Genomic DNA, 17,657 nt, shown 5'->3' with positions numbered 1-17,657 from the left:
CCTTTGCTCGAAGCACTTCGCGGAGAAGTGTTTTGATAGGTTAGTTATTATTTACAATGCATATTTATAATTTATGTTTACAGTGTCAGTCATTTTTAAATCTAGGCTGCAAAACTATTTTCTGAAACTTCAAAGCGTCACCTTTCATCTTCAACATCATTTTCTTAAACTGATAGTATAAACTTTTGTAAAAATAGTGGGAACTGAACCTTTGAAGTGCACCTAAAATTGATACTCTAAAATGGACCTGCTCCTAAAGTCTAAAATATTGGCACCTATAGTTGACATAATTCCCGTATCCCATTTTCTTTTATAAGTGACTAGAGCTCAAAACATGGCGAATCCAATGTTTAAAGTTTTGACACGAGCCCACTCTTACTGTTTAAAAGAATTTTAACGACATTTTACTTTAATTGATAGTTTATAGTAATTTCGTCCCGCTGCCCACCAAAGTGGCGTTCGATGTATTTGTTAGATTTTATTAATGGTACTGTGAACAAATCCAGGTCAAATGTAGTTCTGACATAATTTTTCGCAAATAAAAAAGTAATATTTGTTGGAAGCGTTTGGCAGTCAATTGAGAAACGTGGGGAAAATACGAGCCGCGCGGGATTAGCTGAGCGGTCTAGGACGCTGCAGTTATGGACTGTGTGGCTGGTCCTGGTGGAGGTTCGAGTCCTCCTTCGGGCATGTGTGTGTGTGTTTGTCCTTAGGATAATTTAGGTTGTGTAGTGTGTAAGCTTAGGGATTGATGACCTTAGCAGTTAAGTCTCATAAGATTTCACACACATTTGAACATTTTTGGAAAATACGATACAATCATAGGATGGAAGACCGCTGATTTGAAATCCCGCCTCGTTTTGCCAACAGTCACGTGGTTTATGTTGGAGCCACACCAGCCCTATAGCTTCTGCACACCAAGGTCAGTCTACTAGTATCTATGGTCGAAGTCCTCATGTCAGCACGTTGTAGGTGTCGCCACCGGCGCCAACCTTGTGTAAATGCTCTGAAAAGCTAGTCATTTGCATATCACAGTACCTTCTTACCGTCGGTTAAATTTCGCGTCTGTAGCACGACATCTTCGTGGTGTAGCAATTATAATAGCCAGTAGTGTATATTACCTCAATCCCGAATATGGAGAGCAAAGAGCTTACAGTAGAAGAGATGTGTTTCACACTTGCGAAGATGAGCAAGTGCTCATAGCTCTTGTTGTGTTGTTGTTGTTGTGGTCTTCAGTCCTGAGACTGGTTTGATGCAGCTCTCCATGCTACCCTATCCTGTGCAAGTTTCTTCATCTCCCAGTAACTACTGCAACCTATATCCTTCTGAATCGGGTTAGTGTATTCATCTCTTGGTGTCCCTCTACGATTTTTACCCTCCACGCTGCCCTCCAATGCTAAATTTGTGATCCCTTGATGCCTCAGAACATGTCCTACCAACCGGTCGTTTCTTCTTGTCAAATTGTGCCACAAACTCCTCGTCTCCCCAATTCTATTCAATACCTCCTCATTAGTTATGTGATCTACCCATCTGATCTTCCGCATTCTTCTGTAGCACCCCATTTCGAAAGCTTCTATTCTCTTCCTGTCCAAACTACACTCCTGGAAATTGAAATAAGAACACCGTGAATTCATTGTCCCAGGAAGGGGAAACTTTATTGACACATTCCTGGGGTCAGATACATAACATGATCACACTGACAGAACCACAGGCACATAGGCACAGGCAACAGAGCATGCACAATGTCGGCACTAGTACAGTGTATATCCACCTTTCGCAGCAATGCAGGCTGCTATTCTCCCATGGAGACGATCGTAGAGATGCTGGATGTAGTCCTGTGGAACGGCTTGCCATGCCATTTCCACCTGGCGCCTCAGTTGGACCAGCGTTCGTGCTGGACGCGCAGACCGCGTGAGACGACGCTTCATCCAGTCCCAAACATGCTCAATGGGGGACAGATCCGGAGATCTTGCTGGCCAGGGTAGTTGACTTACACCTTCTAGAGCACGTTGGGTGGCACGGGATACATGCGGACGTGCATTGTCCTGTTGGAACAGCAAGTTCCCTTGCCGGTCTAGGAATGGTAGAACGATGGGTTCGATGACGGTTTGGATGTACCGTGCACTATTCAGTGTCCCCTCGACGATCACCAGTGGTGTACGGCCAGTGTAGGAGATCGCTCCCCACACCATGATGCCGGGTGTTGGCCCTGTGTGCCTCGGTCGTATGCAGTCCTGATTGTGGCGCTTACATGCACGGCGCCAAACACGCATACGACCATCATTGGCACCAAGGCAGAAGCGACTCTCATCGCTGAAGACGACACGTCTCCATTCGTCCCTCCATTCACGCCTGTCGCGACACCACTGGAGGCGGTCTGCACGATGTTGGGGCGTGAGCGGAAGACGGCCTAACGGTGTGCGGGACCGTAGCCCAGCTTCATGGAGACGGTTGCGAATGGTCCTCGCCGATACCCCAGGAGCAACAGTGTCCCTAATTTGCTGGGAAGTGGCGGTGCGGTCCCCTACGGCACTGCGTAGGATCCTACGGTCTTGTCGTGCATCCGTGCGTCGCTGCGGTCCGGTCCCAGGTCGACGGGCACGTGCACCTTCCGCCGACCACTGGCGACAACATCGATGTACTGTGGAGACCTCACGCCCCACGTGTTGAGCAATTCGGCGGTACGTCCACCCGGCCTCCCGCATGCCCACTATACGCCCTCGCTCAAAGTCCGTCAACTGCACATACGGTTCACGTCCACGCTGTCGCGGCATGCTACCAGTGTTAAAGACTGCGATGGAGCTCCGTATGCCACGGCAAACTGGCTGACACTGACGGCGGCGGTGCACAAATGCTGCGCAGCTAGCGCCATTCGACGGCCAACACCGCGGTTCCTGGTGTGTCCGCTGTGCCGTGCGTGTGATCATTGCTTGTACAGCCCTCTCGCAGTGTCCGGAGCAAGTATGGTGGGTCTGACACACCGGTGTCAATGTGTTCTTTTTTCCATTTCCAGGAGTGTATTTATCGTCCATGTTTCATTTCCATACATGGCTACACTCCATACAAATACTTTCAGAAACGACTTCCTGACACTTAAATCTATACTCGATGTTAACGAATTTCTCTTCTTCAGAAACGCTTTCCTTGCCATTGCGAGTCTACATTTGATATCCTCTTGCCATTGCGAGTCTACATTTGATGTCCTCTCTACTTCGACCATCATCAGTTATTTTGCTCCCCAAATAGCAAAACTCCTTTACTATTTTAAGTGTCTCATTTCCTGATCTAATTCCCTCAGCATCGCCCGACTTAATTCGACTAGATTCCATTATCCTCGTTTTGCTTTTGTTGATGTTCATCTTATATCCTCCTTTCAAGACACTGACCATTCCGTTCAACTGCTCTTCCAAGTCCTTTGCTGTCTCTGGCAGAATTACAATGTCATCGGCGAACCTCAAAGTTTTTATTTCTTCTCCATGGATTTTAATACCTACTCCGAATTTTTCTTTTGTTTCCTTCACTGCTTGCTCAATATACAGATTGAATAACATCGGGGAGAGGCTACAACCCTGTCTCACTCCCTTCCCAACCACTGCTTCCCTTTCATGCCCCTCGACACTTATAACTGCCATCTGGTTTTTGTACAAATTGTAAATAGCCTTTCGCTCCCTGTATTTTACCTTTACCACCCTTAGAATTTGAAAGAGATTTTTCCAGTCAACATTGTCAAAGATTTCTCTAAGTCTACAAATGCTAGAAACGTAGGTTTGCCTTTCCTTAATCTTTACTCTAAGATAAGTCGTAAGGTCAGTATTGCCTCACGTGTTCCAATATTTCTACGGAATCCAAACTGATCTTCCCCGAGGTCGGCTTCTACCAGTTTTTCCATTCGTCTGTAAAGCATTAGGTATGCATTTTAGTAGCCCTTTTTTGCTTCTAATGATCTTTCCTGTTGTATCCCTGAATACTGACCATTCCATCTGACAACGAGAAGACCTCAGACACGGCCAACCGATTCGGCTCAGGTTTGGCAGGTCGCTTGTGTACAACTTAAAACGAAGGACTGTAAGATATTTTGGGTCAACACCCCCACGTTTTTGAGAAAATCACCCCTAAAGGTTATGACGAGCAATCGACTCAAAGTTGGCGGGATCGACAGATAATTGTAAATAGAGCATTTTTCATCATCAGGTATGGGGTCCTAAAACGCACACTTTTCCAGAAATCGAGGTAAGAAAGTTTTACAACTGCCTCGTGTGTACCCACATGGTTAACGGCTGTCGCAGACAGCGCCAATAGCGCAACGGTCAAGGTAACTGGCTGCGAATCAGAAAACCCGGGTTCGAATTGCCGGCACGGTAACTCAGCGTGTTCGGTCAGAGGGTTAGTTGCCCTCTGTAATAAAAAAACTGAGATAATGGATCAACTACGAACTGAAACGGGTGTCTTGCGACGTCCGCATCGAGCAGATACAACGAACAAAAACGAACAAAATGAGACTAAAAAAAAAAAATTAAAAAAATCTCGAATAAACCTACTAGATGTTATTCTTCTCGTTTGTATTTTTCCATATCTCAATTGATAGGGATAGGAGGCTTAACAAGGTAAGTAAATCAATAAGGAATGATAATAATAAGGTAGGCAAACTAATTTCCCAAACAACGTGAGTAAAGTATTAAACTAGTCACATGAAAACAACTCCGAGTATAAGCGCTGCGACTTCCTCACGAGGGATCGCAGATTTACAGCGAGGCACGGGATAGAAACGCGGGGAGAGTTATGTTGTCCCGGTTGCCCATTCGTCATATCATAGGGAAGGAACAGTGTAGCTGTTGAAAGATTGATTGCATTCATTAGATGCTCTTGAGTATATTTGTTTCGAATGCTTATATAAGTACCATCCATCTAGTTTTTCGAAGAAAAGTGAGGACATGTAACAGTGACTGGAAGAGACATTGTAAAGTGACCTGGAGTAACATTTTAGTTGTTTACTATCCCAAGAGGTTTGGCAAATTTATATGCCCACCTTATTATCATTCCTTGTTGATTTGCTTACCTTATTAATCGTCCTATTCCTGTCAATTGAGATATGGAAAAATACAAACCAAAAGAATAACATCCACTACGTTTCTTCGAGATTCGCAGCCAGTTACCTCGGCCGTTGCGCTATCGGTGCTGTCGGCGAAAAGCGTTGACAGACGCAGCAGTTGTATAAGTTTCTTACCTCGATTTCTGGAGAAGTATGCGTTTTAGGACCACATACCTGGTGATGAAAAATGCTCTATTTACAATTATCTACCGATCCGGCCAACTTTGAGTCGATCGCTCGTCATAACTTTTAGGGGTGATTTTCTCACAAACGCGGGGGTGTTGACCCAAAATGTCTTAGATTCCTTCGTTTTAGGTTGTACACAAGCGACCTGCCAAATCTGAGCCGAATCTGTTGGCCGTGTCTAAGGCCTTCCCCTTGTGAGACACCCTGTATGGCCGGCCGCGGTGGTCTAGCGGTTCTAGGCGCGCAGTCCGGAACCGCGCGACTGCTACGGTCGCAGGTTCGAATCCTGCCTCGGGCATGGATGTGTGTGATGTCCTTAGGTTAGTTAGGTTTAAGTAGTTCTAAGTTCTAGGGGACTGATGACCTCAGAAGTTAAGTCCCATAGTGCTCAGAGCCATTTGAACCATTTGAACACCCTGTATGGCACAAGTGAGATGTGTACCTTACACAGAACAAGCACACCGTAAAGTAGTTCGCAGAGGACAAATGTAAAGCTGACTTTATACGGCTGAGGAGAGACGAGAAGGCAGTGCCGGGGATGGCGTGCAGTGGTTGCCGCGTAGGACTCGTCAGAGGAAGGCCCGGCGGCGGAGTCGCGGACGGTGTGGCGACGGAGCGTCTGGGCGCGTGCAAGAAGAGACGGTGTCCGCGCCGCATGGCGCATGGCCAAAAGAATTGAGCGGGAAGCGGGAAGCGGCGCTGAAATTGCACGGGGGGGCGTCGGCGCCAGCGAGTGGTGTGCGCGTGCGCGGAGCGGCGGCCGCGGCCATGTGACTGCGCTGCGCTGGCGCCGCCGCCGCCGCCGCCGCCGGCGCGCACCAGACGCGCCGCAGCCTCCGCCTCGCGCACACGAGCATGCCGGCAGGCCCATGGGCAAGAAGGGCAACAAGCGGAAGACGCGCTGGAGGGTGCTCCCCATCTGCGGTGAGTAGCGCGCGCCTCTATCGATCACCACCTTCCGGTGGTCCGCGGCCCGACACCCGACGTCCGACACCCGCCTCCTTCCGAAAACGCCGTCCGCGCCGACTCCGGTCCGTCCCCCGTTGTGTAACCGCGCGCCGCTTTACCTGCCGCTTACGTAACGTGGCCCGCGATCAGTGTCGCCGCCACTGCCGCAATCAATCACCTCGTCTCTCCGATCCTTTTCTCGCACTAGCTTCCGTGCTCGACTCTGGCCGCTGCACTCACATTACAGACCGTACTGACCCCGACATGCGGATCGAAGGTTGGGACTCCTCTTCGTGGCGAGCACGAAGGATTGCTGGGCTACGAGACTCTCACTTCAGGACGCTCTTCGTATTCCAGTTTCCTCTTCTACAACAGAATGTTGTTCCACCACACGGCTTGTTTTCGACTCTGCCTCTCTTCGAGTCCCAAGAGACGGACCAATTTTCTCTAATCGAAATCGCATTTGAAACCCTTTCGTGTGTCCGTGATAAACTGAGACTGCAGTTCGGTAACACGCGTTCGTCTTCCGGGTACGACGCTGAAGAGAACGCTGCTCTAGTCTTCGGAATGTGTGTCACGTTTCCAGCATAAGCGCAGAGGGCGTTTGAAGAGCAAACCTCTGACGCCACTGTGGCTGCGCTCCGGTGCATCGTGAACAGCCGTCCGCAGATATTTTACTGCTTCTGCACGGCTCTGCATGTGGCGTTTTTGTGGTTTGGTTCAGTTCCACTTTGTAGACGTTTACAGTGCGTTAGGAAGCTATAATGGATTTAATGCGAGGCGTCGTGATGGACTAATCTCCGCCAGCGTTTCCTTCGCGTCGTTAGGTTGTTTACCTGTCCTAGATCATCTCTGTTCGCTGGAGCTGCTTATGTAACCCTTGGCAACTATAAACACTCGGTAATTCGGATAATGTGTTGCTAGTTGGTACGATGTTGGTCAGAGAATGCCACGGTCTGCAGCAATATCTCACGCCTCTTTTCTGCTACCGCCACTATCGTAGAGTGTCCAGAGATCAATACCATTACACATTTTATGCTTGATTATTTGATAGTCTAATAATGGCCGTAAATTACTTTGCCTTGCTCTTCTTTTCAGTAATCAGAAGTTATAACCCATAGAATTTGAAATGCTGCTTCTTTCAATGAAAAACACACGTTTGCGCTCCACAGTTCAACAATTTTTTCCAAATTTTACTACTGAATATGCACTAGGCGCCACATTCAGTGCTAGCGATTTTAATCATTTTTGTTTCTCGAATTAAACAGTTTTTAAAATCATTCTTGCTGAAAGCAGCGTGTTGGAAAGAATGGCTTGGTCCAACATCCTAAATTATTATCTTAAAACGTCGGTATAGCTTCAGAGTCAGTGGTAATGTACCAGTAGTTTTGCTTCTAGTGGCACTGCTAATATGCAGTATTTATCTTGCAAAAGACCTATCGAGACTAGGATTCTCAAATCTTTCGCCCTCTCAGTCGAGACATTCTGTAGTTTCATGCTTTTAACCTCAAACAGCTTCGCAATTTCAAGCTATTCTAAAGTGTTACTTACTGCTTAGATCAGTCTGCTTGCATTTAAATGTTAAAATGCGTTCGTGTCCATCACGGCCCTTACGCAGGCTTCTGGTCGCAAGTAAACGATCTTGTGGCCGAGCGTCCGACGCTTCGGACACGTTGGTTCCAGTGCTCGATCGTGCGCGGCCATATTGATTTCAGACGCCAACGTGCCTATTCCTGTACACACGGTGTGTGATCTTACGGTTCTGGAACAATATCTCTTTCTTACTCGCATCCGCCTCCCATTCTACGCCCACCTACTTAACGGAACAGCTTTTAGTGCTTCGTCTGAATTCTCAACAGACTCCCGTGTCGCCATGTAGTCAGTGTTGCTCCTCGTGTAGTCATTCATTAGGCGTCAAATCCGTTTCATCTTGTTATGTAAGGAATTTATAAAGTGAGTTATTTAAAGACAATACACTGTTTCCGCAGGTCTTACCCAACAATCTTATCGGACAGTGTGTTTATTTTGTAGCCAAAAATGAGTTCGATCCCTAGTCGTCCTTAGAGCAAGGAAGTAATGTGCACTACTTTCACTATGTTAACAAACCTGGTGTGTTTCACACATAGATGTTATATACTTTCACCTTTTAAATCACTTAACCATAGAAACGTAGCGTCATGGAAAAACAGTTCCCTGGTTAATGCAGCTACTGCACAGTATTAGAACCCTGTATCTTCTTAAAAAGGGAGGCCTTTTTCTGAAAAGTCAGCGCTTACTTGAAAATGTCTGTTTAGTTTACGTAACCGATGTTGACTTAGCAATCACGATATCTCGTTGGCGGTGACGATCGACGTATTGCTCCTTCCGCCCCTGGACTGATGCAGAGGTGTGTAACACACCTGCGAGTTGGTGGACCACACGAGGCAGAAGATACCGTTACTCTGCGCGCTCAGCCATAAAGTGGCCACACACTGTGTCGCAGTGGCACAGGTCATATCCGATTTATGGCTCGTAGAGAAATCTTGCTGCCATTGACTGTATTAGATGATAACATCGAACTTTAAGCGTCAGAAAGAAAGTGAAGTGAAAGCAACGTCTTATATCTGTGGGCAGGAACAACTTGACGACGTTTATGGCGCTGATACTAGTTATGTACATGAAGAAGGGTCTTTTTGAAAATACTTTCATAGTTTTCAATGAGTTAGCTTCCAGAGAGTGATGAGGAAATTTTCTTTCTTTTTCCTTCTTCACTGTCAACTGTAAACAAACAAAAAAATTATGCTTCCCACAACGAAGATGTTTTTCTATGTCTCGAAAATTCCCATTCTCTAAGATTACTCAATAAAAGTAGCCACTTTCGCCTAGTAAATTTATTTTCTAGCTTTTCACTTCTTACCTTTTTGTAAGCTCCAGCTTGCACGAAACAGCTTTATGCTCATATTCATGGCTTTCCGACAATTTATTTATTTCTCTTTTAAAACTATGGCGGAGTGCAACCCTTTTATTTCTGCAAATGTTCTATAAGTTTATTGAAAAAACAAGGTCCGAGTAGTGCGAACCTAGGTCACAGAATAGCGTCGGCTCTCCCCCTCCTCCATTGCTATCTCAAGGATCGCTCAACGACTTTTTCCAACACTCGCATCTCTCAATATTTGCTACATTCTCCATGTTTTCCACGAAATATACTAGATGAATATTTTTGTTGTTTTTCTTCAATCGAATCACATCTGATTACTTCCAGTACTGATGCATCAAAAGCAATAAAACCGTTTTTCCTGATCTTGAGGATGATGTTACTGACTTATTAAACTCTACGTGAGAAAGGATTCGTTTTAGAAAATTTACCTTTACATTCACCATGGTCGGGAGCATTAATTAGATACGAGTTTACTTATATGTCCCATTAGCTATTTTCTGAGGTAATCGGACCGTGTAAAAAGATGAAATATTTTATTCATTGTACACGTTAGTGTGAAAAGGAATTCCTCATTTCCATGATATCATCATGCTTGTTCTTTTTCTTGTGTTCTCTAAACCACCTTAGACCAATTCCATGATGAACAAGTGACGAATAATTTCGCGTTCCTGTGCGGCTGGTCCCGACGGAGGTTCGAGTCCTCCCACCGGCATGGGTGTATGTATTTGTCCTTAGGATAATTTAGGTTAAGTAGTGTGTAAGCTTAGGGACTGATGACCTTAGCAGTTAAGTCCCATAAGATTTCACACACATTTTGAACAATTTCGCGTTCCATGTTCCTGCGTCCTAGCTAATGCCGTCGATATCAAGCCACTAACCCCCAATCTTCTTCTTTTGCAAGTTTGCTGGGAAAATTAACATTCGAATGGAATTCTGTGTGATACCATTCAAGCTTACTTGCACTAAGTTGAATATTCCTAATCGGGCAAGTCGCCCGTTTCTTATCTATCATGTACCAATGCGTTTAATGTTTTGTGTTTAGTCATGATTAAGCTGAAAAGGTATTTTAATAAGAACACATGATGTTGCAGTCTCGTACGTTTAACAATAATATTACAACAGTGTTCACTTATAACACGTGGAACGCTTTATCACGTCCTCATGGTCGCTTGGTTCTTGAACAACTTAAATTATGGAACAGGATGTATCGCGCGTGTCTAGTATTATTAGATGTCCACCGCATTTCATCTACTATTTCTAGAGCGAAGTGGCTCGCTACTGTTTCCACCACTATCTCCTTGTAGATCTCTCATCGATCATACGAGGCGCAAAACTTGTTAAGAAACCACTATAGTCAACGGAAGCAGCGGAGTTTAAGTCTCCGTCCAGTAATCGCGATTTAATTTTTCCGTGGTCTCCATAAGAATCTACCAACGAATGCCATGATGGTTTCTTCTAAGAGGCCACTACCGACCCCAGGCTCCATCCTTTTCCAGTCTGAACTTACATTTCGTTATAAATAACCTAAATGTCGATGAGACTAGCGGTCTTCCCTCTCTATCCATCTTCTCTTGCCCCCTCTATCTTCTTCTGACCACCTGCATCTCCTCCTGCCCCTCTCTCTGTCCATTGCTTACTCCCCCTCTCTATGTCCATCTCCTCCTCTGCCTCTTTCTATCTGTCTCTTCGTCCCCCTTTTTCAGTCCATCACCTTCTCCTCTCTCTCTATGACCATCTCCTCTTCCTTTTCTGCGTCCAATTACTCTCTCTGTCCACCCCCTCCTCCTCACTCTCTCAATCTATCTCCTCCTCCAACTCCTCTCTGTCTACCTCCCCCCCCCCCTCTTCCCTTTCTCTATCCAGTTAGTTCCTCCTTCATTTCTCTCTGTCCAACTCCTCCTCCCCCATAGGTACTTACATTTCGTTCTTACCCCTCTTTCTCTGTTCCTCTCTTCTTCCCACCGTTCTCTCTCCGCCTTATCACCCCCACTCCAAAACGAGGTTGCTAGTTCTTATCTCCAGAGTATTTCTTTGCAGATAGCGAGTAATATGTGTACCAAGTGTGGCTGCAATCGATCCAGTGATTTCGGAGGAAATTTTTGTCTTCAGCTTTGTCCACATAAGCATATGTCACATATTTTACATATATTTAATATATTTCACAAATATCTGCACACATATTTCACCCGTATCTCTAGCGAATTTCGACTGTAGTTTCGTTTTCGCAGTTCAATGTTTATGATGTAGTATCTTCTGAACTATGAGTCGTGCAATAGTATAATTTTGTAGCTGCATTCGGCAGCGTATGTGACTACTGTCTGCGAAATACGCTGCGAACACAGTTAATAGCAAAGCGGTAACAAAATTTAAACATCATGCATGATACGCCAGTTTTTCACGCATCTCAGTATTTATGACGTTGTATCTTCTGAAATAAATGTCGTACAATGTTAAATTCAGTGGCATATGTGACTAATGTCTGTGAAACGTGTTGTGAATGGAGTTTATAGTAAAGAAGTAATAAATTAAAACGTCATTCCTGATGCGGCATTTTTACTGCAACAGCAGCAAAAATGTACTAAGAGATAAACTTTTTTTCTTCGTAATTTTGTCTAGGTTGTCAGCGAGAATAATTTTCTTTACTGTTTGAAGTCGTGTGTAAGATTCGTTGCTAGTCACTAAGTGCTTTCATTCTCAAATAATGCATCAATATAGTCTGACTATTTGCGCGTCATGAGCTACAGTACTTTTCCACCGCCACCCCTTTGAAAGGTAGATGGTTCTTACCCCCACAGAGATTCATTCCAGACAGCAAGTAATATGTGTACCATGTTTGGTCAAAATCGATCCAGTGGTTTACGAAAAGATGTGGGGCATACATACATACTTACATTTTTAGATCTATGGGTACATTTTTATGAATAGCATAGGAAAGACACAAGTCGCTAAATAAAGTAATAAACTCTTCAAGAAGTACGAAATATACCTCCCCTAGGGATTCGAACACAGTAACAGATTTGATGAGAATGGCACAGATCCTGTATCTGAGGGAGAATCGTGAAGCGGTTGAGCGTAACGCCGGAACTGGTGCGGTAAACTACGTAAAAGTTATGTTTATCGGTATCACTCACCCTTGCGGAAGGAACACCAGAGTTTAATGTCTTGTCTATGGCGACATCATCAGAGAAGGAGCAGAAGCTCGGATTGAAGAATGATGCGCAACGAACCGTCCGCGTGTATTCCGGAGGTCGACACTTCAAATTCCCGTCTGGCTCAACAGATTTAGGTTTTTCGTTGTTTCCATACACTGATTGAGGCTAAGCAGTTTATGGAAATAACGGAAAACCTAAACCAGTTTGGCCAGACGGCGATTTGAAGTGTCGACCTCCCGAATACAAGTTTCTTGTCTTACCATTGTGCTCACCCTATTGGTTGAAAATTTATACGCATAAGTTAACATAAATGAGTTACTTAATAATAATAATGAGCGTATGGCATTGGTGGCCGGGAGACCCCTCGCGGGGCGGTTCGGCCGTCGCTCCACAAGTTCTTTAAGGCCACTACGGCGACTTGCGAGTGAATGAGGATGAAATGATTATGAAAGACACACAACACCCAGTCATCTCGGGAATCGAACCCGGGACCCCGTGCGCGGGAAGCGAGAACGTTACCGCAAGACCACGAGCCGCGGACAGTTACTTAATAATCCTGCCCCATCCTTTGATGGCACGAGTCGTAAGAAGCGTGCAAAATAAATTTTAATTTTCGTGTGTTAAGTAGAAACTACGCCATTATCGTATATGTTGTAGAAAAAGGGAATTACCTAAAGTTATGAATATTGCTTATGTGATACATGTAGACAGCGGAACAGCGGAAGCGTAGCAGAGTGGTGCCAGAAAGTTCCTTGTGCGTGTCATCATCGAAACCTGTCAGCTGACACCAAACTGCTGTACGCAGTAAGAGAGTTCCTTGATACGTCACCAAAGGCTCAACACGTATGCTATTGGAGCTAGAAAGCAGTCCAAAAAACTGTTGAAGCTAACAAGGTGGAGGACAATGAGAGAAGGAAGAGTATTAAAAATAGCCTTCTTCAAAGTTCTTCGAAAACGAAGGAAGTATCTGTTCTCAAGAATCGTTTAAAATCTGGCGATGTATTTGAAACGCGTGCCTGTTGCGTTTGCCAGTAATCCGTTATAATTAGGAGAAAGTTGCAGAACTCTCACCAAGCGTTCGTTTTGTTGTCACAGTCTTTTATTTTCTTTAGTACGTTAGTTGCATGGTCGCAACACGGGGAGCACTCACGCATCACGCGATCTGGCATGAATTTCTTTGGCCGAATGCCCTTCCTCGCGTCACAACGCCACCTTAAAATCGGCTTGGTGGAAACAGCCTGAGCTATCTCTCTGTGGATCTTGTAAACCCTTTATCTGAACGCAGGAACTTTAGTTTCGCATCTCTTGTAATATTGTCACGTAAATGGAGAAAGAGTCTGGCCTTCTCCTTAACGTTTGGGGAAGCGTATGAAGACGGTGCTCAGGTTACGTGTTATGTCAGACAATGGGCCGTTAACGCGAGTGCCTTGGAAACATAGTGGCTACTCATTATATTATCGGAGGCGTTCTTCCTGTTCCGTCACAAAAACTGGCAGACCGATATTGCTCCTATGTAATGTGATAAACAAGCCGTTAGTAACGATAAGAGATGACCTGGTTGTGGCGAAAACACTAGTTCCCTTACGGCGGTGGCATAGAACCTTTCTGGTAACAAGAAATCCTTTTAGTTGACAGCAATACGGTTTTTACTTTAATCTATTTCATCGACTGTGAGGTACGTGAAACCAGCTCACATGCGCATTTTTATTTTATTTTTTTCTATATAAAGAACTAACAAGTTTCTCATATATTTTACTCCATTAGTGACTTCTTAGAAGAGAAATATATCCGTAACGTGTTGGGCGACCAGTTTATAACTTTCTTTGTGTGTGTGTGTAAAAATTGTTCAGATGGCTCTGAGCACTATGGGACTTAACATCTATGGTCATCAGTCCCCTAGAACTTAGAACTACTTATACCTAACTAACCTAAGGACAGCACACAACACCCAGCCATCACGAGGCAGAGAAAATCCCTGACCCCGCCGGGAATCGAACCCGGGAACCAGGGCGTGGGAAGTGAGAACGCTACCGCACGACCACGAGATGCGGGCGTGTGTGTATGAGAGAGAGAGAGAGAGAGAGAGAGAGAGAGTTGATCACGCATTTATTTCGCCTTAGATCAACAATCCTTCTCCCAGACACTTAAATGTGATTTTCAGAGTATCCATGTAGATTTAGATGAATCCTTACAGTAGACTAACTGAGAACTGAGGTAATTAACCCCCTACAAGCTCATCGCCCTAGCCGATACAGCTAACTTACAATCAAGCAGTGGCGCTCGGCATGGGGGAAATCAGTTTAGTGAGACGGCATGTGGTACAGTTGATGAAACTCAAGGAGTTCCTTGTTGGTATTAGAGAGGAATATGGCATATGGCGTAATTCAAAACTCATTCTTAACAAATAGATCAGACGCTACAATACTACATCAGAATTCATCTCACCATCCTCACGGTACACATACACAACTGACGGTTCGTATCAGATCAGCAATGGCAATCCATCTGCACTAGGACCTTTCCCAGAACAGGAATGTGGGACTTCCGCATTGCTTCCAACGTTCACTGCCTCACTTTGCTTTTAGATACCTTCCAGATAAAGGGATTAACTACGAGTGTTGTGATTATCATGTGTTTTTATACCTGTGATTCTGATTGTACTGATGTAGTCGACAACTATCTGAATTCACTAATGCGTGTAACATTGTCTAAAATCGTGGTTATGCTGAAGGCTGCCCTTTTTTTGCACGATATTCTGCGAACCACGGATGATTGACAACAAGTGGATTCAATTTTTCTAGATCTCCGGAAAACGTTTGACACAGTGTACCAATGCAGACTGTCAATGTAGTTTCGTACATACGGACTGGGTTCTCAGATATGTGTGTGACTCAACAACTTTAAGTAACAGAACCCATTATGTTGCCCTGGACGGCGACTTTTCATCAGAGAAAAGAGTATCGTCAGGAGCGCCCCAGAGAAATGTGACATGACCGTTCTTGTTCTCTGTAAACAAAAACGATCTGACGGATAATGTGAGTAGAAATTGGCGACTATTTGCTGATGACACTATAGTGTATGGGAAAGCGTCAACGTTGAATGACTGTAGGAAGCTACAGGATGACTCAGATCGATTTTCTATTTGGTGTTATGAATGTCATCTTGCTCTAAATGAAATGTAGCGGTATGTACGTTGAAGTAGATTAGTAGGTAAAAGAATGCAGTAATTTTCGAATGAAATATTTGTGGTGTGCTGCTTGACACAGTCACTTCGATTAAATATCTATACGTTACATTGAAACGTAATATAAAATGGAACGATCACATGACACGGCAAATGGTCGACTTCGGTTAACTGGGAGAATTTTGGAAAAATGTGGCTCATTTGTAACGGGGACCGCGTATAAAACACTTGCGCGACCCATTCTTGAGTACTGTTCGAGTGTCTGGGTTCCCCTGCAGATCGGGTTAAGGCAAGATTTTGAAATAATTCAGAGTCGAGCTGCTAGATTTGTTACCGGTAGCTTCGAGCAATACGCGAGTATTACGGAAATACTCCGTGAACTCAAATGGGAATTTCTGGAGGGAAGACGACGTTCTTTTCACGAAAGACTTTTGAGAAAGTTTAGAGAAAAGACATTTGGAACTGACTGCAGAACGGTTCTACTACCACCAACATATATCTCGCCTAAACAGTGCGAAGACAAGGTAAGATAAATTTCGGCTCGTACGGGGGCATATAGACAGTCGTTTTTCCCTCGCACCATGCGGGAGTAGAACAGTAAAGGGAATGATGGCTAGTGTGTGTGTGTGTGTGTGTGTGTGTGTGTGCGTGCGTGTGTGTGTGTCAATTCCTAAGGGACCAAACTGCTGAGGTCATAGATCCCTAGACTTAAACACTACTTAAACTAACTTACTCTGAGAACAACACACAGACCCATGTCCGAGGAAGGACTCGAACCTCCGGCGGGAGGAGCCGCGCAATCTGTGACATGGCGCTTCTAACCGCGCGGCCACTCCACGCGGCAGAATGACTAGCGGTAGGACAAGGTATCCTCCGCCGTGCACCGTATGTAAGTTTGCGGATTATGCTTGTAGACATCAGTACCACAGAATTTTTACGATCCCTGGACGCGATTCGAAACACTTCACTGAAGTAATTTAGCTAAAGCACAGAAAACGTAAATCAGGGCTTTGTATCATGGATTTGAAGCTTACCAAATACAAATCCAGCATTTCAGTTGTTGAGATATGTTGTTAGTTTGCTTCTAGTCGACTATTACAGGTTTAATATGAATAGTTTATTATTGCTTTGTATAAAGAAATCCATGTAGGTTTTCCTCCGACCAGGAAAGCCACAGAAATTGTATTAAAAAATCAGTAAAGCATTCGTTGGATCCGTAACTCAAAGTTTACAATACCTATGGAGCAGAACAAACAGATTTGTAACCGAACCAGTTCTCAGCAAAGACGACGTGGGAGCGATAAAAAAAGAAATCCATGTAGGTTTCCCTCCGACCAGGAAAGCCACAGAAATTATATTAAAAAATCAGTAAAGCATTCATCGGATCCGTATCTCAAAGTTTACAATACCTATAGAGCAGAACAAATAGATTTGTAAGCGGACCAGTTCACAGCAAAGACGACTTGGGAGCGATAAAAATAGGACAGTTTGTAAACGTATCAATTCTAGTTAAGGGAAAACATCTCAATACCATATCACGGAAAGACTTGTATCTTTATCGGCGTTACTAAATAGGAAATGAAATCATCATTTACCGACTTTTTATGGCTGAATTGTAAGCAACAAGTTTTCTGTGTGTTCGGCACAAATGATTCTTGTTCTGTGCTATTAAACCATAGCTATACATTTGACTCTACTCTGTGACATGGCGCTTCTAACCGCGCGGCCACTCCACGCGGCAGAATGGCTAGCGATAGGACAAGGTATCCTCCGCCGTGCACCGTATGTAAGTTTGCGGATTATGCTTGTAGACATCAGTACCACAGAATTCTTACGATCCCTGGACGTGATTCGAAACACTTCACTGATGTAATTTAGCTAAAGCACAAATCATAATTTACCGACTTTTTATGGCTGAATTGTAAGCAACAAGTTTTCTGTGTGTTCGGCACAAATGATTCTTGTTCTGTGCTATTAAACCATAGCTATACATTTGACTCTACTCTGCGTTATCTACAAGCAGTGCTGTAATGGCAAAAAAGGTAACTGAATTCTACTGCACTGTGAAAACCTAGAACTTTCACGTTTTATTGTAGATTCTAAGTCCAGCTCTCATTAAGAAAACTGGTGCTGCAAATGAGCACATCAAAACCGACTGATACCTTCTTAATTCGCACACGA

General features: G+C 44.5%; 1 protein-coding gene across 2 annotated transcripts in view; it reads left to right on the top strand.

Annotated features, from left to right (window-relative positions):
- Window positions 1-6,109: 6,109 nt before the first annotated feature.
- Window positions 6,110-17,657, top strand: part of LOC126183746 (uncharacterized) — a 526,769-nt gene continuing 515,221 nt past the window's right edge. For both annotated transcript variants that reach the window (XM_049925962.1, XM_049925961.1), the window contains exon 1: window positions 6,110-6,199. In XM_049925962.1, coding sequence (XP_049781919.1) covers window positions 6,145-6,199 — 55 coding nt within the window. In that variant the 5' untranslated portion in view covers window positions 6,110-6,144. The remainder of the gene's footprint in view (window positions 6,200-17,657) is intronic.

This window comes from Schistocerca cancellata, chromosome 4 (assembly GCF_023864275.1).
Source record: "Schistocerca cancellata isolate TAMUIC-IGC-003103 chromosome 4, iqSchCanc2.1, whole genome shotgun sequence".
NCBI classification, from domain to species: Eukaryota; Metazoa; Arthropoda; class Insecta; order Orthoptera; family Acrididae; genus Schistocerca; species Schistocerca cancellata.
Note: the sequence above shows the minus strand (reverse complement) of the source record. Positions and strands in the feature narration are given on the sequence as shown.